Source organism: Euprymna scolopes, chromosome 2 (assembly GCF_053919585.1).
Source record: "Euprymna scolopes isolate OS-2025 chromosome 2, ASM5391958v1, whole genome shotgun sequence".
NCBI classification, from domain to species: Eukaryota; Metazoa; Mollusca; class Cephalopoda; order Sepiida; family Sepiolidae; genus Euprymna; species Euprymna scolopes.
The window spans coordinates 71,952,347-71,978,710 of record NC_136483.1 but is presented as its reverse complement, the minus strand read 5'-3'; the positions used below and the strand labels follow the sequence as shown (position 1 = coordinate 71,978,710).

Here is a 26,364-nt window from a genome sequence, read left to right as displayed (position 1 = left end):
ATCCTTATATAAATAAATAGGTGCAAGAATTCCCCTTTGGACAAAAGTATCATAGGTTTGCAACAGCAGATGACACATACAAATTCAATACAGCTAGGCTAATAGTCACTATCTTATATATCTTTCGAACATCATTCCTGACACATTCAGTCGTAATAAAATACTACATAACATTCTACAAGCAACACCATCACAATTGCAGCATCGTTACAAGAAAGAATCCCTATTTTTCTCTTTAAATATTTAGACCTACCACTGCTACATGACGATGATGACAACGATTATGGAATGATCGTTTAATGACTGAAATGACCGATGCATTAAATGAACTTGATGCAGGGCGGAATAATATGTCTCTTAGGGATGCCATACTTTAATGTTAGTAACCGTTCATTTATAGAGTGAAGAACTGGATTCTTCAATATGAGAATTATCAGAGCTCAGCCAACCAGAATGAACAGACTTTGGCGAGGGAGTCTTTATTATTTCTGAATCGGAAATTGGAAAGATTATGTTAGATCTATGTATGTATGAGCCAGTTATATTCGGTGTAATCACAAAATCTGTGGAACATGTAGAATTCTTCCCAGTGACTACTGGTAGCAGTGGTAGGACTAAATATTTAGAGAGAAAAATAGGGACTCCTTCCTCTAATGATGTGTGATTCTGATGGTGTTGCTCATAGAATCTTATGTAGTATTTTATTACGACTGAATGTATCTGGAATCGTGTTCGAAAGCTACATAAAATAGTGACTATTAGCCTAGCTGTATTGAATTTGTATGTGGCATTAGCTGTTGCAAACCTATGATACTTTTATCCAACGGGGAATTCCTGCACCTACTTTATTGATATAGAGATAAATTTGCTTCTTCCCTCTAAACTCAAACACACTTTCAGCCAGCACCAGATGCATATTTCCAGAAATTATGGGGATGTAAAAAAAGTTGTCACTACTTTTGTTTTTGCTTTGTTTTTGTTTTTTTTTGTTTTTCATACAAAATACATGGAAAATAAAAGTGGCTAAAAAGGAATTTCATGAAACTTTTTCAAATAACCTAATAGATGTACAAAAATATATTTACATCATAAAGATCCTGGGCATCTTTCTCGGCAAGGTCATAATCAATGTCGTAATCTTCACTTCGGTTACCCAGCGTTTGTGAAACTAAAAAGCGTTTCAAATGTCCACTGGTCTCTGAAGAAACGGCATCTTCCAGTTCTTTGTCATACACTGAATATAAACAAAGACAAAACAGTAAAAAACAAAACAGAAACAAAAATCTGATTCTTCAAAATTATCTGCAAAAACTCTCCAGCTGGAGCAAAAATATGGCATAAAGGATAACACTTGAAAAGCTTCAAGTTACAAAAAAAAAAAATTGAAATAAAATCATTTTTTTTTTTTATTGTATTTAATGAAATTGTAATAAAGACACTTTTTATTGTCCTCAATTCAAAGTAGTAAATTCCAGGGATGAAATATGTTTTTTCCAGACTATTTGCAGAAGATTGCTACTTATTATGACTTATTCAAAGCTATAGAGTTCTCCTTTCTGTACATAACGACAATGAGTGATTATACGATTTGTATCAGCTGCATTAAGAATAAGTCTTAGATTAAAAAACATGAAATAGCATAATCAATATTCATTATTTTTTTTTTCACATTTTTATAAGAAACTATTGTGTGAGAATTGGTAGAAAATTTCACATTTGGGTCACTATTGTGATAAGATGGTGTTTGAGCCCTGAATCAATATTTTCACACAATGTAAATCCTCAAGATTTTATGAAGGTTGACAGAGGTTAGATAAATGAAACTTACCATGTGTATATAATTAATCAATATGTGTTTCTAAGGTAAATAGGCAGGGAGATGCTCATCATTTTGAGAATCAAGATAAGGGTGAGGAAGATGCAGACTATCAACTGTGTTGCCTGAGCAAGAAGAGAGATTTTTCCTGATTTAGAGTAAGTAATGATGTAGGGAAGTGCAAGACTCCATTTTCTTCATTAAACTACAGGGTGGAATGATAAAAGTGTCGGCCTAAAGAAAACAACACTACAGTTTTATTTTAAAACTTTTATTGAAAAAATTATTTTTATCTAAGCTCTCCACTCTGCAATGTCTCTACTCAGGCAACCCCTGATAAATACAGCTAATTAGCAATACTTTACTTTTATTTGCAGCTTCTAATTTTTTTATTGAATAATATCTAATTTTTTATTGAATAATATCTAATTTTTTATTGAATAATATCCTTGTCCTTTGCAAAACTTGTGCTTATTCAATTGAAATTATTTCCTTTCATATTTCATATTTTTTATTTCTCAATTTTTTTCATCCTTTCAAAACTCTTTAAACTGTGATAATCATGTTTACATTTCTATTAATTTTCAATTTTTGCCAAATTGCTCAGTTTTACAATAGCCCTCGTATACACGCCTGATGAAGAGTGATTTCCTGAAATATTACAATAAAGATTTTCCACCTGATCATGCTGACGTAAGCAAGAACAAAATACATGTAAAATAAATAAATAAATATATCTATATAATTATAAAACTCAAATGATCTTGTAACGATGTATATAACCCACTTTCCGGTTTACGACATCCGGTTGTGCATGTGCGCATGATCTGCGCACTGAAATATTAACGTTATTATTTCGAAATTATTATTTAACATGGAAAGAGTGGTGTTTAAAATAACTTAAATGTAATACAGAAATGAACGATGTAAAAAAAAAAAAGAAAAAAAGCAGATCGTATTACCAATTGTTTATTTGGATAATTTAAATACGAAAAAAAAAACAAAAACAAAAGAACAATTATTTCACATATACAAACACATGTTGTATTAACCCATTTCTACCCGAATTAATTTTTTATAAAATAATTTTCACAGTGGAAGCAGAGCACAGATTATGATGAGCGTTCACAATGCCCTTGAGAAATGTATGATGCAATATCGTATTATGCTGTTACTGTGCCATATATGTACCACTAAACTAAAATGGGTTAATAAAGATGAATCTGCATAACTTATTCCATGGTTATATTTTAACTGGCTTCAGTTTGTGTCTATTTATTACACCTTTACATTGTATTGCTTTCTATAAATTTAAATCTCCTTTATATACACACTAGACAATGCTTCAAGCAAATTACATTAACCTCTTTTTTTTTTTCAGAGAAAAGTAGTGTCTTATTCTTATGAAAAAAATGAAAATAGAAAATGTTTGAATCTTAAAAGAAAATCTTAACTAACATTTAAGCAAAAATAAATGGAGGAAAATATATTTGAATAACAGAGAGTAAGTTCCCATGAAAGATGACAGCTGCTCACATCTTAAGAAGTCAAATTTTGGCTGACCAAAATAAAAGAAAAATAGGAAACAAACATTTCTTAAAAAGTGCAAGAAAAAAAAAACATTATGATAATGGTTCCTTCTTAAATTGTAAAGTAGAAGATGTATACATAAATAGTATTTTAATATCAAAAAAGGATCGTTTGTGTAAAGTTATAAATTGCAACAATTTATGAAAATAAAATATCAATGAAAAAAATTTTCTACAAATCATGAAATTTTCTCTTGTTTATTAAATGAGTAACGCATGCACAACATGGAAATTGTTATGACCTATTTTACACGAATAAAAAAATCAATTTTAAAAACAATTAAGAAAAAGATAAGTAATAAAGGAATACTCAAATATATCACAAAGCCTGAAGTGAAAGACATTTACAAGGACAAAAATATAATTAACAAGAACATGTGGTTAGATTAAATATCTTCACCTGACGATGTAAGGATGGACCAAAATCTTATCTAGGGCTTAGTTCTCCATATTGTATCAAGTACTTCTAACGTTATGCCATGGAAATATTGATAATTTAAAATCTATTTATCTGATCAGGTTGAAATTTTGCATGTTGGTTACATTTAAAGAAAAAAAATTTTTAATAGTAATCGCTCCAGACAAAGTATGAAGCCACTTTATGTAAGGAGCTAAAAAGTAATATATATATATACTACTTCAAAGTCAAAAACCATGATGAATTAATTCAGACCCAGAAAACAGCAAGTCTTCCCACTTTGTCCGAAACATCACTTATGGAATGTGGGAACTAAAGGATAAAATAAAGAAATTCAGAGGTATGATAATGCTGACAGTAAAATCAAGACCAACCTTCTTGTCAGAGAGCACCAGATCTATACATCAAATTTGGAAAAAAATTAAATCTATACGATAAAAAAAAAAAAGTTATTGCCAAAATTTTTATTTTTAGCTTTCCAGTGACCTTGAACCAGATATCCCAAAATTAAATCAGTTCTAAGTAAGAACATGACCAATATTTTAATCAAGTTTGGATGCAATTAGTCAAGTGATGTGGACACTGACAAACTCAACAGGAAACATAACCTCTGCCTTGGCCAAGGGAATGATTCAAAGAGATGGGCCTGGTAATTTCTGTCTGAAGAACACCAGTTGGAACCAATTCTAACATTTATTGCTTGATTGAATAGAAATTGCTCAAAATCAAATAAATCATTCCTTACAAAAGTTTGACAATCTTAAAAGCAATCAGACATTGTGTTCAAAACCAATATTCCACAATGAAATATAAGAGAAAAAATAATAATAATGGCTAACATTGTATGACTTATCTTAAAATATTTACAAGGAAAAATAGATATTTGAAGATAGAAATATACTTACATTTTTTATAGTGGTGTTTAATTTCAGCAATTTGACTATTGGATCTTGTACAGAGTATTTCAATTAAAGTTTCTTCGTCAGTTCCAGCACCCTTGATAACAAAAGGTAATTTTATTAACATCATATTAACTGTAATCAACAGTAATGAATTAAGATTGATTACAAATTCCTTTTGTGTAAAAAAAACAAATATTTAGAAGATAATAAAAATGGCAGGATTTGAATCATTTCAACTTATTGTAAAACCGTTCTCCATATATATATATATATATATATATATATATATATATATATATATATATGTGTGTGTGTGTGTGTGTTTTTATGGGGAAATATGCTTATTAATTATATTTCACCTTTTATTCATACCAGTCCTTTAATCTATGAAGCTCAATGTAACTACAGAGTGTATATATATATATATATATATATATATATATATATATATATATATATATCCAGGGTGACCCCAAAAAAACAGAGGACATTCAATTGTTTTTCTGAGCATTTTACAGTCAATGGAGAAAAAAAGGCCAAAGACCCTAGTGTTTTGATATTTCATTCGAACAAAACACTAAGAAATGAGGCCTAATTAGTGTTGGGGCCCGTTTTTTTTGGTCACCTTGTATATATATATATATATATATATATATATATATATATACATAGTAATTTATAAAATATATATGGCGATTAAGCTACACTGAATATTCCGCGTTTCATTCACTCTAGGATTCTTCAGGCTTATGCGCTCTACCTACGTATTGAGCACTTTTGAAGTAAATACTTAAAGTTTACGCATAAATCTATACTTTCGTATATAAATTTATGTGAGTAAATTAAGTATATATATATATATATATATATATAGTGTTATAATGGAATAAATCCAGAGGAAATCCGGGTATGAGAGCTCGATGTGGTAAACAGAGCAATAAGATAAAAATTATAACACGGAAATTACATAATTGTCGATGCAATAATTTATTTCAACCTTATGGTATTTTCAAGCATCTAAATCAGACAATTACATTTTTGATACTGAAAAAGAAAAGAAAAATCGTGCTTCGACCCTCAAAAAACCAAAGGTGGTGGTAGTAGCAATCCACTTAATACATTTATAGAGAGGGTGGTAGGGATTTAAAAAAAAAATTATTGCATCGACAATTATGTAATTTCCGTGTTATAATTTTTATATATATATATATATATATATATATATATATATATATATATATATATATAAATAATAGGCTTCCTTCAGTCTTGACAGACTATGGATACCTGCACATGAAATTTTTGTGGAAAGAGTTGCATAATCTCCAACCACACCTCTCCGGAGTCAAAATTATTGAATACCTACCAGTGGCAAATGCAGGTTCAGGACGACTGGAAACAATGCTGAGATAAGCGGAAAGCAAGCACATAGAGTGCCTAGAATTTCCAAATGGTCACCTATCTGGTACTAGCCAGGCTCAATGTTGCTTAACTTCGGTTATCTGATGAGAACTTCTGTGTCAATGTGATTATACCGTACTATATATATATATATATATATATATATATATATATATATATAGTACGGCATAATGACGTTTATATATATATGTATTTTTTATACTGATCAAGCTCAATATTGCTTAACTTTGGTGATTCAACAGGAACTGGTGTGAACATGATTATACCATATATATATATATATATATATATATATATATATATATATATATATATATATATATATATATATCATCAGTTTTCTTTGACAATAGTTTGTAGAAAAGCGAAGTAAATAATGATAATTCTTCATTCCAAAAAATCTGATGATAATTCTGGAAACTTCTTTTCATGACCTATGAATAGTAGGAAGGCAAAGTCAAGAAGATTGGAGAAAAACGTCAAAATAAATCCTATTTAATTGCATATTTGACCAGTCTGAAGTGGCCACAAAATAATTCTAATACAAATTGGCGATTTACTTTGAATAAATAAAAAAATAAATTGAATTAAAATGAAAGAATAAAAACCATCATGATCAAAAGAAATCTACATGTTCATACATTAGTCACCATCATATCTTATGAATCTGAAGATGTTATTGTTGGATTTGGTTTCCCGGATATTTTTCTACTCAGAAAAACATTAGGAATTATGGAAGGAACCATGTGAAGGTTGCCAACATCATAAGTGAAAGTGATTTTTATAGAATTAACTGGATTTGAACAAGTTGTAAATTCGTGTCATAAACCACAAGACCAACGTCACCTCCCCATATTTTATTAATAATCTTCCTATCAGATTGAAACATTTTTTGACCAACTATAAACTCCCATAGATAATAACTTTGAAAATAGCAAGAAAACTAAAATGTTCCTCAATAGACTTTGGTCACATTTCTCAAACTTGCATGTGTAGACCAAGAAATGTTATTAGTTTATTCATTCTTATCTAATCAGGTGTTGTCCAGGAATACAAGAATAGCAAGAAAAGTAACTAAGTGTTAATATAAAAAAGTTATTAAAATGATTTTGTGCATATTCTTATTTTGATTATAACATAATTAAAACGTACCTATTCATTAAATATACAAAACCGACATTTAACACAAGAACAAGGGAGATAACTTTTCTTGCTAAATTTGTACGCCACTATATTCTCTGGAAACTATTTAGGTAATTATTGGGGGACACTATAATAGCGAAATTCGAAGTTTCAATGCAAACTAATGGTCTCTACTTAATTGTTATGCTACAGTAATGAATATATCCAAAAATTAGGAAAACCGATAAGATATATAAAAAAAGTTATTAAAGAAAACATTTGACGAAAATTAGCGAAAATAAAATGTTTAATTAAAAAAACAAAGGGAGGCAAATAGTGTGTAACTATTGCCAATTTTTAAAAATATATTGTACCTTTGTTAAGGCATAAGTCATAAATGCCTTCTTTAGCATAACTAAGTTACTTCCCTTATAATTATGTCACGTATACTCAAAGAAATATGGCAAGCGTTTTTTATAATAAAGATAAAAAAATTCATACTTGTTTAAATAATGCGATAATATTTAAGTACTTCTGACATGCCAATTAAGTAGATATCATTGCTTTTAGTTGAAATTAACACAAAAAGTCAGTAGATACGATTGATTTTTTATTTTAATCGGTTTTTATGTTTTCCAAATTTTGCTATTATAGTGTAGCTGCAGCGATTGTTTTTACCACAGAAACAGTCATGTTATTTTTCTTTAAAATCATTTCTATAAAAACGATTTTTTATTTCTTTTAACAACACTATTAACATTTTTTTTGTATTAACACAGATAGAAAAATAGTGTTGACACGACTAGTGACATTGACATGGACTTCAAAAAACAAATATGTAAAACGATCTAACAACTTAGATCTGTCAAAGCAGCCTTACACTGAAGTCATGCCATTCTCTCGAAAAATACAGATATGCAGATTTTTTTTCCTTAAAATACAGAGATATATAGATTTTTTTTTTTTCTTTAAGATAAGAGAATTAAAGCATATGGAGAGAATCAAAGTTATTGACCATTTGGAGGAATAGGTCAAAGAATGACGTGCAGCTTGAGTAATCTCATAAGAAATCTGGTGATCTCTATATATATGCATCCTCAACTGAAAAAAAATCTGCTGTTAAAATTAGTTTATCATCAGTGGAAAAATATCCGAAATAGAAAATCAATAAAATAAGCATTTCATATTACACTATTTGGTCAATACTATTATAAATCTAGTGTACACTCTTTATCCAACAAACAAAAAGCAATTACACTTTGCATGTGTTTGCATTCAATATTTATCTTGATATATTACTAAAATATTTATATACAATAATAGAATTATGTCAGTAATTTAATTTTATATAATTACTAGACTATCCGTGACTCGTTGGGTAAGTATATGTTATAGCTAGCTAGGGAAGAGTAAGTATACAGAATTATGACAGAAAGAGAATATTTTTAACATTACGTAAATGGATATATATATATATATATATATATATATATATATATATATTGTTACATAACAGAAACATTCATGTGAAAGTATATTAAAATGAAAAAAAAATATAGATATAAATTTCTCTGAGTTTTTCAACATTAAACCTAATTATTATTGTATTATAGAGTGGAGGATTTCTTTCTTAATTCATTTCGGGTGGGGTAAGTCTGACTTGCTATTTGTTTTCTTATTTATATCAGCCAAACTGATGTATTAAATACTGGTAAAGCTTTTTTGTGAAGGTTTCATAAATTTTGTATACCATAAATGTGTATATTTATAAAATGAGCAAAAATAATTGTAAACAAAATTTCTTGAATGAACTAGAATTATATCATGTTAAATTAAAAGCTCTAGTCATATACACTATTGAGCTAATATATAAGCCTTCAAGAAATTATATATATATATATATACAATGCCGACAAACAAAAACGTTTGCACTTGTAATTTTTTCAAAAACTGTAAATTTAAGCTAAATTTGATGTAATTGTTTAAACAACCTATACTTCATTTGATTCGCCTTTTATTCCTCTATAATTTTACCTGTTCATATTTGACTTAATTGAAATATTCTAGTGTTCACGTCAATTTAAAAAAATAACTTCAAATTGAGGAGGCAAAAAAGAAAGTCTGCAGCAACAAATTCGCTTAAAATCAGCTTAAATTATTGCCCCTAAGTCAGTTTAAAATATCCACCAACAGGCAACAAAGCATCTCTAATCATAATTGTTATTGTTCCTGGTTATACAGTGTAACATTTAGTCCATATGCCATGACTTTCTCTTAGTGATCGTCAGGAGCTCATTAATCTCCACCTTTCTGATTTATCCAATTGAGAAATTGGCCGCAGAAGATTGAAATATGATGAGAAAATGGTATGAAAGACTGTCCAAAAGCACCAAAACACCAGCAGTGTTCGTGATGCCCCTAAACCTGGTCATACTAGAGTTACTTCTAACAGGAAAGACAATGCTATCAAGATCCACAGCCTCAGAAACAGATTTGAAATGGCTCTCCAAATCCAACAGCAGTGCAATCTTGTTAAAAAGTGCTCTCTTTCTACTGTCAAGAACAGATTAAATTTGCAAGGATATGTTGCAAGACGCAAGCCAATGATTTCTGTAAAGAACAGAAAGTGCCATCTGGACTTTGTCAGATGCAATGAAGATCATGACTCTTCATATTGGTCAAAAGTGCTTTTTTAGCGATGAAACAAGTTCAATAGGTTAGGCAGTGATGGTAGGCAGTACGTCTGTCAGAGAAAAGACGAAGAATTTAATCCTAGGTGCTCAGGTTCAACGCTGTAAGATGGTGGAGGTTCTGTTTTGGTGTGGGGCTTTATTAGTACCAATAATCCAGGGCCTATAGTTCGCTTGCAAGGTCGAATTAATTCAACCAAATACATAAATATGTTGACTGAGCATTTTCTACCCTACTTTGGTCGGAATTTGGATGAGAATCCCATCTTTATGCAAGATAATGCTCCAATTCACACAGCTGGCAATGTCAAGAGGTTCCTGGAAGAGCATGATATTCTGTGTTTAGATTGGTCTGCACAATCTCCAGACCTCAATCCTATCGAAAACGTATGGCATTACATCAAGCAACAGCTACGCAATGATAAATTTCAAATTTGGAAGAACTTTAAACAAAAAATAAAGAAAAGTGAGACGCCCTTTACCCGGAGTATTGCTGCAGTCTAATTCAAGGAATTCCCAAAAGATGGCAGGTTATCAAATTGCAGAAGGGCTATGCTACTAAATATTAACAAGTTCATTGTGTTCCTGCTGTATTTGTGTTGCATTAATGTCCTAAAGTTACATTTAAATAACAATTTTCCATTATTCGGACTTTCTTTTTGCCTCCTCAATTTGAAGTTATTTTTTTAAATTGATGTGAACACTAGAATATTAAAAGTCAAATATGAACAGGTAAAATTATAGGAGAATAAAAGGCGAATCAAATGAGGTATAGTTTGTTTAAACAGTTAAATTTAGCTTAAATTTGCAGTTTTTGAAAAAATTACAACTGCTGACTTTCTTTTTGCTGCCTCTGTGTGTGTGTATGTATGTATATATATATATATATATAGTAAGTTATAAAAAATATATATGGCAATTAAGCTACACAGAATATATATATATATATATTATATATAACTTACTACCTAGCTCTACCTATGTATTGAGCACCGTTGAAGTAAATACTTAAAATTTACGCATGGAATAATACTTTCGTATATTAATTTATGTGATTAAATGAAGTAGTCATATATATATATATATATATATATATATATATATATATATATATATTGGTCTTTATTATAGAGTGAAGAATACTGCATTGTGGCATATTGTCAACATTTTATAGGTTCTTCATTATTGTAGCGACATTCGAAAATTAAAATATAGAATTTAAAGTGAAATCAATGGAATCTACTGAATTGGCATGTCACAGTAATGAACATATTCAAAAATTACAAAATACGATAGAGTAGAAAACTAATTATTAATGAAAATAGTTTTTGAAGACAATTAGCAAAAATTAAGTTTTGCCAAAAAGAAGACACCGGAGAGTCCAAATTGTAACAGAAGGGAGATAAATCTTTTCTGAAAACTGAAAATCTTTGGCCAATTTAGCAAAACTTAATTTATGCGAATTATCTTCGAAAACTGTTTTCATTAAGAATTAATTTTCTACCTTATTTTTTGTGATTTTTGGATATTTTCATTACTGTGACATGACAATTCTGTAGATGCCACTGGTTTCACTTGAAATTCAATATTTCAATTTTTGAATTGTTCGGATCAAACGCAAACTGATACAATTAATAAGATGCACAAATGTACAAAAATAACAGATTGATACAATTTTCTTGAATCAGCTTGAAGAATTCATCACTTGACTATCAAATAATCACAATCCCTCGCTTATAGATTTGCTATCAACAAAGAACCAATAGTTTTAAGGGATCTGGATCAGAATAAGATATTCATCAACTAAAAGACGAATTGACCAAGACATAAAAGTATCGGTATCGTATTGGAATGGTCCTATTGAAGAAAGAAATTGAAGAATGGAAACGAGTCACCTTTCAGATATTTCTCACTTAATTGACAAAGAATCTTTGGCTTGTAAGAAGTTCAGAGATTTCCAATTTGAAATTGATCACAAGTTACTCATAAGTCTCCTAGGCACACAGACATTAGATGCCTTACCTCAAAGTATCAAAAGTTCATAACGACAATCACAAGATATTCATCCCAGATTTCTGATGTGCACAGAGGAAAAAAAGCTGTAGAATGCATGTACATGAGGTATGTATCCAGACATGGATTTTATAAAAGGTGCTAAAATATCTATGCTAACAGAACCCATCAGGTAAAAAGATATGGCTTGCTCAAGTTAAAGTCAGAGGTACTGTAATGAATTAAAGTTCAACATAGGGTCATACATAATAGACACGCCAAATAGGTTTATACGTGGGAATAGACATCTGTCTTTAGTAATTATTAGGGCTGTGCTTTTCATTGTTTTGACTCTTAAGTATACATCCATTAATATCTTATATGTTTTTATATAGACGGATGTTGCTCTTGGTTAATTTTGTCTAACTGTGTCGGATATATACCCGAGAGTCAAAAGAATGAAAAGAATATTCTGTTTTCACAACCCTAGTAATTATTCAGTAGATATTTTACTTGTCATCAAGCCTACTCTGTCAACAATACATATACTCTTCAATAGTGACTCAACCATCCTTCAAGTTCTCAACCATCCTTCAAGTTCTCAACCTGAGCGTACTAAAGAAAGAATTAGGATCAGAACTCTACATCAAACCATAACTCAATGTTGGTTCAGAGGTAGATTATTAATGCCAAAAAATGTGGTTTAGTAAAAGAGGTAGGAATGATAAAAAGAAACAACAATTGAACTATAATTTTCCCACATGAGGTACCAATTTTGTTTAATTTTATGTGCAGTATTATGCATTAGCTGAAGTTATGGGTTTGCTTTGTATACGCAAACCTGGACTGTTAACTGTGTGTTTATAATGATACATTTGTGCAGAAGCAACATTAATATGCATAAACGTATCTTGGTACCAAAAAAGGCAATTAAAAAATCAGCTTCAGTTTTAATCACCTAGGATATTATCCTGAGCTCGCTTTTTCATTACCAACAAGCTGCAGGAAGTTTGAGTGGATGTCTTGCTGACTTGGCCAACAGAGCAGGCTCAAATCGTTTCCATGAATGGTGGCAATAGAAAGGCACTTGTAAAGCAGAGTTACTTATTAATATGTAAACTTTATTCTCTATTTTTGATTTGTTTACAACAAATTTTTGTAGAAAAACACCTTGAAAGTTGTAATAAAAAGCAACCACTATCAAGACGAAAGAAAAATGAAATGATTGATAAAGAATCAATAATGCTTCGATTTCTGTTTTCCATTACACTCACCTTCATTGCTCGTTTTAACTCCTTGGCATCGTAAACACGTGGAGGGTCAAGAAGTGCAATTACAACATCTTCAAAGTTGCCTCTTAATTCACTTTTTAAATCATCACGGAGATCCTAGAAAGATAAATTTCAATGTAAATTTCTTAAAGGGAAACATTTATCAACATCTGTAATTATGAAAGGCATGAAAAAAGGAAAAAAAAAAAAAAGAAAAAAAAAAGACGATTTTGTTTCACAAAGAAATTTAGGTGATGTGAATTAAGTTCAATCTTACATGTATGAACTGTATGAAGCGAGTTTTATGAGCTTCTTCCCATCTTAAGCTATTGTTCACTCTCACTCGTCGCTCAGGATTGAGTTTACAGCAATTCTATCCAGTAAATGCTGGGATCAAACTAACTCTTTTATTCTGAGGAAACAGAGGAATGACATGGCTATGGTTTGATGGATTTGTGGTGTGCGCCTTAATAACAGAGTTAGTCATTACTTTCAGCTATCCATGCTGAAGGCACCCAAATTGGAATCAATTCTGTGTTGCAATCGTCTAATGGCATGGATGTGCTGAATAAAGCTCTGATTGAATAAACAGGTGTATATGCATCCCAATTGAGGGTAAGCAAAGAAAAATCAGGCTGGGAAAGACTTGGAATAAAAGTAGTAAAAGTAAATATATGAAAGGAAATATATATTTTTAGGTGTTCTACCCATCTCCATATTTCATGTCACGAAAACTAAACATATTAAATGTAAGCCCATAAAAATTTCAACATTTTTTAAAGCTGAAAAGATCAAGTAATTAAAAAATAATTATATATATATATATAAACACCCATTATTTATTTCACTTACTTTAAAGTTGTAAATAAAAAATGGACATAAAATAAATATTAGGTTAAAAAAAAAAAAATTAACACCTTTTCTCGATAATATAAATTTAAATTACTACAAAAAGAAACAAACAGAATTCTAAAAAAATAATTATTTTTAAAAAGCTTTAAATGACATCAAATTCCAATATTCCATGATATGAAGTTTAAACAAAGATCTTTTTATAACAGGTTTCCAATATTAAAAAATATATATTCATATAATAGAATATATGACTCTTGGTAATATTAAAATTGAAAATCCAACATTGGCCTAAAATAATTCGTTTTGATTTGATTATTTAAATTAATATAGTGCCAACTTTATTTGTGCGCCTTTTTCAAAAAAAGTATGGAGGCCTTCAAGTAACATTATCGTTACACATAAGTTTCAACAGAAGACGTTAAAATTAATTTTATTAACTTTTGTCTGTGTAGTTTGTTTAAAAATCTATTTGTTTTACAAAAGGTAAGTCTTATATTATTTTTTATCCATTTTTTTATTGTAAATTTTATTTATTCATACATTTCTGCATAAAAAACATAAGTTTACAGAGTAACATAAATTTTAATTTCTTTGCAACTTTTTTTCCTTACATTTTTAATATCATTAACATGGACTAGTTTTTTTTCATAATATATGAGAAATTACTTACTTTTTTTTTTAACTTATGCACTTATGTTACTGTGCTAAAATAATAACATTAGTATTCATTGATGGAGAGGGGAGGTAGTTTTGTAACTATTTTGTACTTTCACCTAACAATTTGATTAAAAAATATCATAAATTTCAAATTTAACTTGAAAAAATGATTTTAAAAAATAGCATGGTAATATAAGTACAAAAGCCCCAGTTTTATTAACATCTACAAATTTGGAACAGACTTTCTGAATAAAGACTTGATATTTGTATAGAAATAACATATTAAAAAAAAAACAATATTAAAACAAGCCGTGCATTCGTGGTCTCCCTCTGGTGCTGCATGTGAGATGATGCCACAAAAAATAGGGAAGAAATGATAAATGTGAGAAGTGTAAAGGGCCAATGTTGCCTTCACATTTTCGCCAAGTTTCAGAAAGATCTAATGGATAGGATAAAAGTTATGGGGTAAAAAGTATCATTTTTTTTTTTACAATTTTGGGGCATTTGTGACATCGTTTGAGCTCCTGGGAATGCTGAATCCGAGTAAAAATGGACAAACGATGCAGTTCATGCCTTAGGACATGTATATTTGAATTCAGCACCATGGAAAACCACTATATAGACATACATATCATGTTTTTGAGTAATATGAAAAAAAAAAAGACCTCCAAAAAGGCATGTTTTTTTAACCCTAAAAGTCCCAGAGGGATGCGAACCAGAATTTTGCCAGGGTCACCCATATTAAATTTATATTAAGAACAATGGGTTCCACATTTTTGCCAAGTTTCAGGAAAATCTAATGGATGGATCAAACACTATGGGGCAAAATGTGTAATTTTGGGCCATTTTGGGGCATTTTTGACCTCTTGAGCTGCTGAGGATGCCGAATCCTAGTGTAAATGAATAATGGTGCAGTTTCAGGCCATCATGTATATTTGAGTTGACCACGGTGAAAACCCCTATATAATCAGATATATCAAGTTTTTGTTGATAAATATGAAAAAAGAGCCACAAAAAGGGGCGTTTTTAACACTGAAAGTCCCTAGGGACGTGAACCAGAATTTTGCCAGCATCACCCATACTGGATTTATATTAAGAACTATGGGCTCCACATTTTGGCCAAGTCTCAGAAAAATCTAATGGATGGATCAAAAGGGGCAAAATGTGTCATTTTTAGCCATTTTGGGGCATTTTTGACCTCTTTTGAACTTCTGGGGATGCAATGGGAATTTTTGAAAAAAAAAATTTTACTGTGCACATATATTTAAGGAAATACAATTTGTGGCAAAATGTCAGGAAAAATTAATGGACGGTTATCTGGCAATCGTCCGGGATAAAGGACACAGGGATGCCACTGAAAACATAGGTCCCTCTCCGATAAATCCGGGAACCAAAAAACTATTACTAGTTTCATTGTGTTACATATAGTGGAAGATTGTACTTTTTAATATAAGCAAATGAACAGAATAATTGATAATCCATTTTTTTTTTTTTTGATTATTTGTTGAAATATAATTTCATGCAATTGTTAAAAAAAACTATTAAAAATAAGTTTCATTTTGCAGATGGTAGAATACATTTATTTATTGTATAGGGAAAAATATAAGTTAAACGGATTAATAAAATACATATATATTAAATTATTAATTTTTCTAAATCAATATAATATAAATGTAAATATGAAAATTTGACAGCAAAAAACATTGCTTCCATTAACCATTATAGCGCCGATGACCATCTGTAGAAATTGACATAAAATAATAACCACACAAAATGATGATGTTGTCGTTATTGTGTAAAATGGTGACGTTTTACACACATCTTTAACGATGCCTACCAACCATCCTTCTCAAATATCACTCTCTACAGAATTTCTAATACGTCAGTTATATTTTCAAACATTTAAAAATAGTTGCTAGATTTTCGAGATGAGGATTGATAATTTATATTATTTGGACCTCTGTTCCTATTGTGTATGTTATTAGCACAACGTTTTAGCTGATGTCATAGTCTTCCAGAGGTTGATGGTTCAATCCACAGCATAGGTGATATTAAGAACATAATTATTTAAGATTTCTAATTGGTCATGGCTGATGGAACAAGATCAATCTAACCTGAGAATTAAATAAAGAGTTCCATTCAAAATTCTACACAGATTCCAGGGTTCTATAAAAATACACCTGAAGAAGGGCAGATGTCACGTCGGCTGAAACATGCAAATAACAGCTGAAAACAGTAATCCAAATAATTTGCATTTCAAAGTTGTTGATTTAAGATCCATCTTCACATCTGTTTATGTGCAAGAAGTTTTAAAAATATTGGAAATGGATGAAAACTCAGATGGGGAGAAAGTATATCTGGATGCTGAAGCTATTGAGGTTGTCGAACAGTTTTGTTACGTTGGTGATACAATTGAAGCATATGCTATTATTGTATAATTGCAAAAATTATGAGTAAATGGAATAAATTCAGCGAACTTATTTCATTACTAACCAGCAGAGCGTTACCACTATTAACCAAAGAAAGAATTTATCAGGCATTTGTACGCAGTATGATGATGTAAAGAAGTGAAATCCGGCCTGTAAAGGTTGAGGACATGTGTTGCATGGAGAGACATGAGCATTGTATCAAATAGCAATTTTTATAAAAATGGAAAAATATCATTGTTTGCCAGATTTGTAACATTTTTAGATACATAACCAGCTATAACCAATACTTTGATTATATATATATATATATATATATATATATATATATATAGTGTGTGTGTGTGTGTATATAGTAATACACACGGACGAAAAAAACGCTTTGGATAATCACAGATTTCAAGGTAGTTCTACTAAAATAGCCATATTTTTCAAACCAAAGCACTTCAAGTTTTCAAATTACTACCGTTTTGTTCGGAAATGAATATACTTTCAAATGAATTAATAAATATGAATGTACATTATATATTTTAAGAGTTTTAAGCAAATAAAGTGATAAAAATGTGAACGTCATAAAATGGCGTTTTCGGTAAGGTTTTGTAATGACCCTCCCTGTTTTCTAAAGGCCCGTACCATGATTGTATGAAGAATTTTGTCATAAAATTTAGGAAACAATCAGAAGAGGTGTTAATCTTAATACTGTCAGGTGTCTGAAATATTTTTGACCATTTCTTTTTTTGTCGTGTTAAAAATAAACTTTAATATGACGAGTATCAAACATTTTGAAAAAAAATTTCATCAGACACCCACTAGTAAGTAAATCATTCTTTTTACTATCTTTATCAATTAAAAGTATTATTCTATGTTGAGTAGGACCACGGTAATTGATAATAATTTAAAAGGACCAACCAGAAAAAAAATGTTTCTATTTCTCGATTTCACCATTCAAATTTGGTCATATGGTATCACTGGTAGAATACTTAACATAATTAAATCCTTCTTAGATAAGAGAAAAATCCAGGTTGTCCTCGACAGTTGTACATCTAAACAATACGATATAAATGCAGGAGTGCCTCAGGGGTCTATCCTTGGACCTCTATTGTTTCTAATATTTATTAATGACCTCCCCGACAAAACTGCCTCTGAGATGGGTATATATGCTGATGACAACACACTCTATAAAAGGCATGACAGAAAAACAAATGAACACATAACTAAAGAAATGGCAAAAACACTAGAGGATGACCTCCAATCTGTAGTGGAATGGGGACAAAAATGGATGGTCACGTTCAATGCTGCCAAGACTAAACTGGTTTCCTTCAATAATTACAAGAAACCTTCTCTGCCACCAATAGCAATGACCAGTGACTCCCTATCTGAGAGTACATCATTCAAATTGCTTGGCCTAACATTCACAGGAAACACGAGTTGGAACAATTACATTGAAAACATTGCCAGGGCTGTTGCGAAGAAGGTAGGCTCTCTCTACCGTGCTAGAAAACTACTGACACCTGAAAGTATCCTGTACCTCTATAAGGTCACCATTCGCCCATGTATGGAGTATTGCTGTCACATTTCGGCTGGTGCATCTGCTGCTAGTCTCTCGCTCCTAGACAAGGTTCAAAAGAGAGTCGCCAATCTGAAAGGTCCTGAATTGGCATCTAAGCTTCAGCCTCTGTCCCATCGACGAAACGTTGCATCCCTCTGCCTGTTCTACAAGTATTTTAATCGTGAATGCTCTGACAAACTGCAGACACTTGTGCCCCCACGACGTAGACACCCTCGACAAACCTGACAGGCAGCTAAATCCCATCCCCACGCAATAGAGATCCCTAGATGTAAAAGATCTTTCTACTCCAGTAGTTTCTTCCCCCAGAACTACTAGACTCTGGAATTCCATTCCAGGTCCCCACTTCCCCAACTGTACTGACATGCAGAAGTTAAAGTGTAACGTGAACCAACATCTTGCTGCCCAAATCCCAACATAGTGCCCCAGTAGTTGCTGCCCCTGATAGTAGCCCCCTACACCAAAGTGGCAATGTGTCTTGTTTGGGGTGAAAATGTAATATAAAAAAAAAAAAAAAAAAAATTTAGTATTAGTAGCAGCAGGAGCAGCAGTTGTAGTATTAGTCATAGCACAGTATAAACAACACACATTCTTTCATTTTTATTCACGAACGAATTAAGAAAAACATGAAAATATGAATATAAATGTTCTGATATGTTTAATTAAAGCTATTTTGTTATCAGAATAACATTAGTTTAGAACTATTCGATTTCAGAATGTATAATAACAACAATCCCAACCAATTCGGCATTATGAATCCATTATAATTTCTCATATTTCTGGTCAAATTTAAAAACATGGTTAAAAAACAAAGTAAACTTTTGTAGATATATAGCTTGCATGCACTTTTATTCATTGCATTAGTTTTGAACAGCAAATTAAAACAATGTTTTACTGCGAACAGCCACAAATGTTTTTTTCAAAATCAAAAGATGTATGAAAATCTTGTTTGTATTACTATACACATAGATTTGAAAAAGTTGTCCCAAAACAAATATATAACAAATAAATGTTATCAAAGGCAAGATAGTTGCTTTTCTACCTAATTGGATATGTTTTTAGTGTTTATATTTAATGTAACATGTTTATTCAGCTCGAAAAACAGTGTTTACCGATGTATTCGAAAATTTTAAATGGCGGCCAACTCTCTCTTTGAGGCGATAAGTTTGGAAAAATGAGTTATAAATAAAAAACCCGACAAAATACTGTTAGAAACTCGCTCATAATGTTACTGTGACATAGGTGGATATATATTCGGCAGGTTTTTAACAGTATTTTGACTAGTTTTTTTTATTTTTAACTCATTTTCCCAAACTTACTGTGTGAAAGAGATAGTCGGCCACCATTTTTAACTTTCCAATACATCGGTAAGCACTGTATGTTTTTTGAGCTGAATAAACATGTTACATTAAATATAACCACTAAAAACATATCCAGTTAGGTAGAAAAGTAACTTATCTTGCCTTTGATAACATTTATTTGTTATGTATTTGTTTTTTTGATAACTTTTTCGAATCTATGTGTACAGTAATACAAAACCCGTTATTTTTTTTACTACTTATTAAGCGAAAGGTATTTTTACAACCTGCTCCAGTGTAGTATAAACGGCCTATGGAATAAACACCTTCAACCTCGAAAATAGAAATCAACAAATTTATGGAATTTTCTTGAAAATTTCGTAACGTAGTTTCTTATTAAATTAAAACTAAATATAACATATATAACCGCCCCCCAACTCTAATATTGTTTTTGTTAAGTCTTCAGTATGTTCACACATAATTTTCTTTATCCCTACAATTAATTCAAAATCCGAATGGCAACCCTCCCCATATTCTCATTGCATAGAAACCCTCTTAAAACCACACATAATCGTCTTAAAAAAAATAAAACAAAAAGCATACAGGATTTATCTCCCATAAAAAACCCAGTTAACTGCCCTAAAATGCTAGAATGACCTGTAATGGGGAATTATTTTACATTAAATTCTAAAATAATTTGTTTATCTTTCATTAAAGTTTTTCATGGCATTTCATACATAATTGCTAAAAAGGTAGAATCACATTTTGGAGGGGTGGTCAGAAGGGGTTGGGTGGGGTTAAACAGAAGGTGTTAATCTACAATAATACCAAAGAAATATTGCAATATATTCATTTTTAAATGGTCCTATGTTTAGATTCAAGTTTTTTGTACATAAAACACATTACAATTCAACTTTGAGTTCTCCAACTTCTTTTCTGTTTCTGGATACATGGCATTTTTAAGGAATTGCAGCATATTTATGCACATTTACTGCAGATTATTTGGAAAGAAACCATGAAATTTTGGAGATTTTCAGTCTCATATTCTGATTCCTTGTACAAAAATACACTTATATGGTAAATTTCATTGCTTAGTCCTGTGTTTTAACAAAGATATGACATTTTTTACTGAAAAAGTAGTGTAAAAAACGTGATGAAATGCATATGGTCTTAAAGAGGGGAAAATATCCAAACGTGTGAGGCACAAAAATAGTCATAACTTCCTTCATTTTAATCAGATTTTAACAATTTAAAATGATTATTTCTTAGCTCACCAAGCTCTTTCTATGTATACCAATATTGAAATATTTTAAGCTATTTCAATTTTTTCATGGGTATTGCTAATATATATATATATATATATATATATATATATATATATATATATATATATATATGTGTGTGTGTGTGTGTGTGTGTCTATATATATATATATATATTAGTGTTGGGATGATTAATGGGAATTAGAATGGGAAAAATTGGAACTTTTTGGGGTATTGGAATCAGTGTTCGAAACATTTGTACCTATTTTCCAATGCCAAAAACGATTCTTTTGTTTTTTTATTTGATTTTGTTTAAAACAAAATCTTCCAATGTTGGTAGTAATAATAAAATAATATTTATTGATTTTAAACTGCCAGTAAAACTAAATTTATAGACTAATCCCCACAAATGTACTTTTACGTTTGAGAAAATATCTGCACATTTAAAGGGTTTTCTTGAAAAAATAACAACTCTATAGTTTAATATTTGGAGATTTATAAAGAATCAGAATTAAGAATTTAGTATGGAATTGGGAATTGTATCGGGAAAAATATTGGAATCATCTCATCACTAAATAATTAAAATTTTAATAAATTTTGTTAAACAAATTCATAAAGGTTTCATTATTTTGCTTATTTGTAGCCATTTTCCTAGATTGCTAGTACTTGATACACACAAAAATAAAATAAAAATGAAATTTTTAAAATGTATTTTCATCCTACGTTCACCAATATATGATAAATATACACAATCATTAATAACAACTATTTGGTAAGTTTTGTGAAAAAAAAAAAAATAATTTTAGAGAATTTCCAACCATTTTAACCTCTTGTTATAAAACAGAGTAATTTGGTTCAATCAGTTTACTGCACTCATGGTCATAACTTGATGCAAAATATTGTATATATAAAAAAGCAATGAACCAATTGTAAGAAAATCAGAAGACAATGAAAGAAAGAAATATTTCTGATTAACATTGGGAATGAAAAATTATATTCCGGTTTTTATATAGTTTTCTAATCTTATTGAAAGATTTTTTTTTTAATATATAAAAACTATGTAATTGAATATGCAACCCAGAAATCTGTGGATTACAACATGTGCTTCAGATATGAAACAATTTTTCTGAAAGAAAATAAAAGTAAAAGAGCTGAAAGTTGGACAGTTACCTTTCCATACATTGTTTTGAACATTTTCTCAATCTCCTGACGTTGTTCATTGTTGTGACTGGCAAGAACTTTAATGATGGCTGCTTCATCGGTACCTAAAAGATAATGAAAAAAATATTTATAATACAAAAAAATGTGTTGTTGGGTCTCAATTTGGATATCTCTATGTATAAATAACTATTACCTTGTATGCAACATAAAGGAAGATAGTTCAAGTGAATACCAGCAGCAGTTGACTGATGTATTAGTATTCTTTGTAAACAAGATCATAACTGTTTTTTCCAAATAATTTTGATTGTAAAAAGTTAAAGTAGAGAAACAATGAGAAAATTATGCCATTATAGACACATAATCTATCTCTCTCATATATATATATATATATATATAGGGAGATAGATAGATATGTGCAGCAAAATCATTTCACATGTTGTACATTTAATATATACTTTTCATATTATTATGAGAGGTGGTGGTGGCTACGTGGTTAACGAGACAGACTGGCAACACTTCGACTTAGGATGTTGGCAACCTTCTTTTGTAAGTACCTTCTTTTTCTTTTACATAGGCATCACCACTTATCAAGGCCAAGAGGCCACTCAAAGATAAGGGTTAAAGAGTGTACAGTAGATATTGGACAATATAGTAATCATTAGTAATGGAAATTCGGTAAATTTGTTAAGTGGAACGGCTCATCAAGAACTTATTTACGTTAGACTTAAAGGCAATCATATTGTAGTCAGCTGGAAAGCAGGAAAACAGAAGACAATTCCACAGGCGTGCAGTTCTAAGAAAGAAGCTTTGTTCATGGAATCTACGTTTAGGTTTAGGCACAGATAAAGAGTGGGAGGAATTATTGATAGTGTTTTCAGTTAGACGAGTGTTTGTGAAAGTTTGGCGAGGGGGGACCATAGATTGAAGCTCAGTCGAGACTTTCCATGAAAATAACGATACAGCAGAGACAAACTCGCAACATCTCTTCTGTGAGATAGAGGTTGCAGGGAGAGAAAAGGACATCTACGAGGCTATGAAGTCTATTTTGAACCCTATCAAGGCAGGACAAGTCCTTTCTAGCAGCTCCTGCCCAGATGTGGCAACAGTATTCCATCCTTGGACGTACCTGGCTCTTATATAGATAGAGAATTGCATCAGCAGTGAGATATCTACTGGATCGATAGAAGTATTCCACCATTTCTTCAGCGGCCTTGGCAACAAATTTGATGTACATGTTCCATTTAAGATCAGGAGTAAAAGTCAAGCCGAGAAGCTTGTCAAAACTTGATGCCTCTCGAAGACGAGAGCCATTCATTTCAATTGATGCCAGATGGGGATCAGAACGTTGATGATGTAAAGATACAAGCTTGGTTTTAGATGCATTAAAAGTAACCAGCCACTCCTTTCCCCATTGTACCACGTGCTCAAGATCAGAGGAGAGAAAATCAGAGAGAACTTGGTCATTTACTGTCTTAGAGGTACTATCATCGATGGTAGTGTCATCAGCATAAATGTCTACGAATGATGTAAGGATGTGATTTAGAAGATCATTAATGTAGATCAGGAAAAGAGTTGGGCCCAGGATGGACACCTGAAGGACTCCAGTATTAATACTGTGAGCTTCTGATTTTTGCCCATCAACTCTTATGAACCTATCAGAAAGAAATGATTTAATAATTGAGAAGACATTTCCAGCTATACCATAGCTAGAGATCTTGTGAAGTAAACATTTATGCCATACCCTATCAAAGGCTTTAGATATGTCAAGAGTAATTGCCCTAGAAAGGTTGCCTCCGTCGAGAGATTTGCTAATTCTATGAAATATAACTGTAAGCACATCTGCTCTAGATCTAGCAGAACGGAAACCATATAGAAGGTTATTTTTTTTGAGATGGTTTATTACTTCTCTATTTAACACAGATTCCAGCAACTTACTCATGACGCACAGGAGATTTATTGGCCTGTACTGAGAAGGGGATGAGCGATCACATGAATTCTTAAATACAGGGCATACTGATGAGATTTTCCAGGGTGATGGGAAGCAATTCTCCTTAAGACAACATTTAAACAGTTTTGTAAGTATGGGCGCTAGTTCTGGTTGAATTTTTTTTGAGTACTAAAATTGGATTACTGTCAGGGCCGGTTGCTTTACTGGAATCAAGGTTTTTGATTAGCTTGGCAACATCACATACAGATATTTGTATATCACATAGCGTGTTTTCTGATACAGGAGGAAATATTGGGGGTTGTCGGCCTTGGTCGCAAAGGGTAGAATTAGCTGCAAACTTTCTAGAAAGAATCCAAACTAGAAAAGATATCAGAGAAACCAATGCTAGCAATAGAATCATTTGATTCATACGAAATGAATGAATGAATGAATTATGTATGTCGGATTACTTTGCTGCATCCTTGGGTTTTTAAATATGTATGGCTACGAGGGGTGTGCAATAAGTAATGCCCCTGACTCACTTCCCATAACAGTAGAGCAACAAAACTTGGCATAGTTATTAGTCTTTCTCTACATAGGAATCACCCAGAGTTATGCATTTCTCCCATCGTTTGATGCAGCTCTGGAGACCGTTTTTGTAGAACAACCCAGGTTGGTCCTCCAACCACGACGCGACTTCAGAAATCAAGGCGGCATCATCTGGGAAACGCTTTCCTTTCAAAAACAACTTCATGGTTGGGAAGAGATGAAAGTCAGAGAGTGCAAGGTTAGGAGAGTAGGAAGGATGGAGAAGGATTTCATAACCACACGCCCATGCTTCTGATCTGGCGACATGCAAGTTGTGGACCGGAGCGTTGTCCTGCAGGAGGAGGGTACCTTTGCTGATCTTGCCCTACCTCTTGATTTTGATAGCTTCCCTTAATTTCCTCAAAAATGAAGCATAATAGGCCCCTGTAATTGTGGTACATTTGCCAGGAAATATTTCATCACTACTTCATCCTAGTCCCAGAAGACTGTGAGCATGACCTTGCCAGTGGAGGGCTGCACCCTTGCCTTATTTGGAGGTGGTGAGTCCAAGTGCTACCACTGCATTGACTGGGCTTTGGTCTCTGGATCATATTGATGGACCCAAGTTTCATCCTGTGTAATCAGTCTTTTGAAAAATTTTGACTCCTCTTCTTGGCACATTTCCAAATTCATCCTCGAGCACTCGACGCGTTCTCGCTTCTGGAATGGTGTGAGCAACCTGGGAATCCATCTGGCAGACACCTTATGCATATGCAAATGGTCATGAATGATAGTTTCAACAGACCCTGTACTAATGTTGACATCTTGGGCTATTTGGCCAATCTTCCAAAATGGCAGCCTCAACTTGACGGACAGATGCCTCATCAATGGCAGAAGGAGGGCGACCAGGTCTAGGAGCTGTTTACACAGACTTCCGGCCATGTTTGAATTCACGATGCCAGCGTTTTACAAGGTCATATGATGGGGAATTATCACCATAAGTTTCTTTTATTTTATCAAAAGTCTCCTGTGGTGTACATCCTTTCAAATACAAAAACCGGATCACTGCTCGACATTCAACAGGCTCTATTTCACACCTGACTCAGTTCAAACACCTGTAAAACAGAAACCACAATTAGTTCAGAGCTGTAGTTTGCCACATAACCTGTAGAGATATAAATCATTGCACATGCAAAATTTCAGCTAGATCAGACAACTGGAAGTGGGTCATGGGCATTACTTATTGCACGCGACTCGTAGGGTTCCTTCCTCTTATCTATTTGTCTTTCTGGTACCAAAGGTACATAAGCTTTTATGCATTTTTATGCTAGTTAACATGTCGCAGAACAGATCCTGTAATCTTGTTAAATTTCCTTATATATATTATTAATATTTTATTTATGTTTTTTTTTTATATATTAGTATAAATAGTAACCGCATTATTGTAAATTTTGTTATTGG

At 31.5% G+C, this 26,364-nt stretch overlaps 1 protein-coding gene across 2 annotated transcripts in view; it reads right to left on the bottom strand.

The window, feature by feature from the left end:
- The window catches only part of LOC145292190 (annexin A7-like), a 126,753-nt gene that overhangs the window by 13,944 nt on the left and 86,445 nt on the right, over nt 1-26,364 (bottom strand). For both annotated transcript variants that reach the window (XM_080138502.1, XM_080138494.1), the window contains exons 3-6: nt 22,458-22,552; nt 13,226-13,339; nt 4,729-4,819; nt 1,086-1,234 (exon numbers count right to left, since the gene is read on the bottom strand). In XM_080138502.1, coding sequence (XP_079994628.1) covers nt 1,086-1,234; nt 4,729-4,819; nt 13,226-13,339; nt 22,458-22,552 — 449 coding nt within the window. The remainder of the gene's footprint in view (nt 1-1,085; nt 1,235-4,728; nt 4,820-13,225; nt 13,340-22,457; nt 22,553-26,364) is intronic.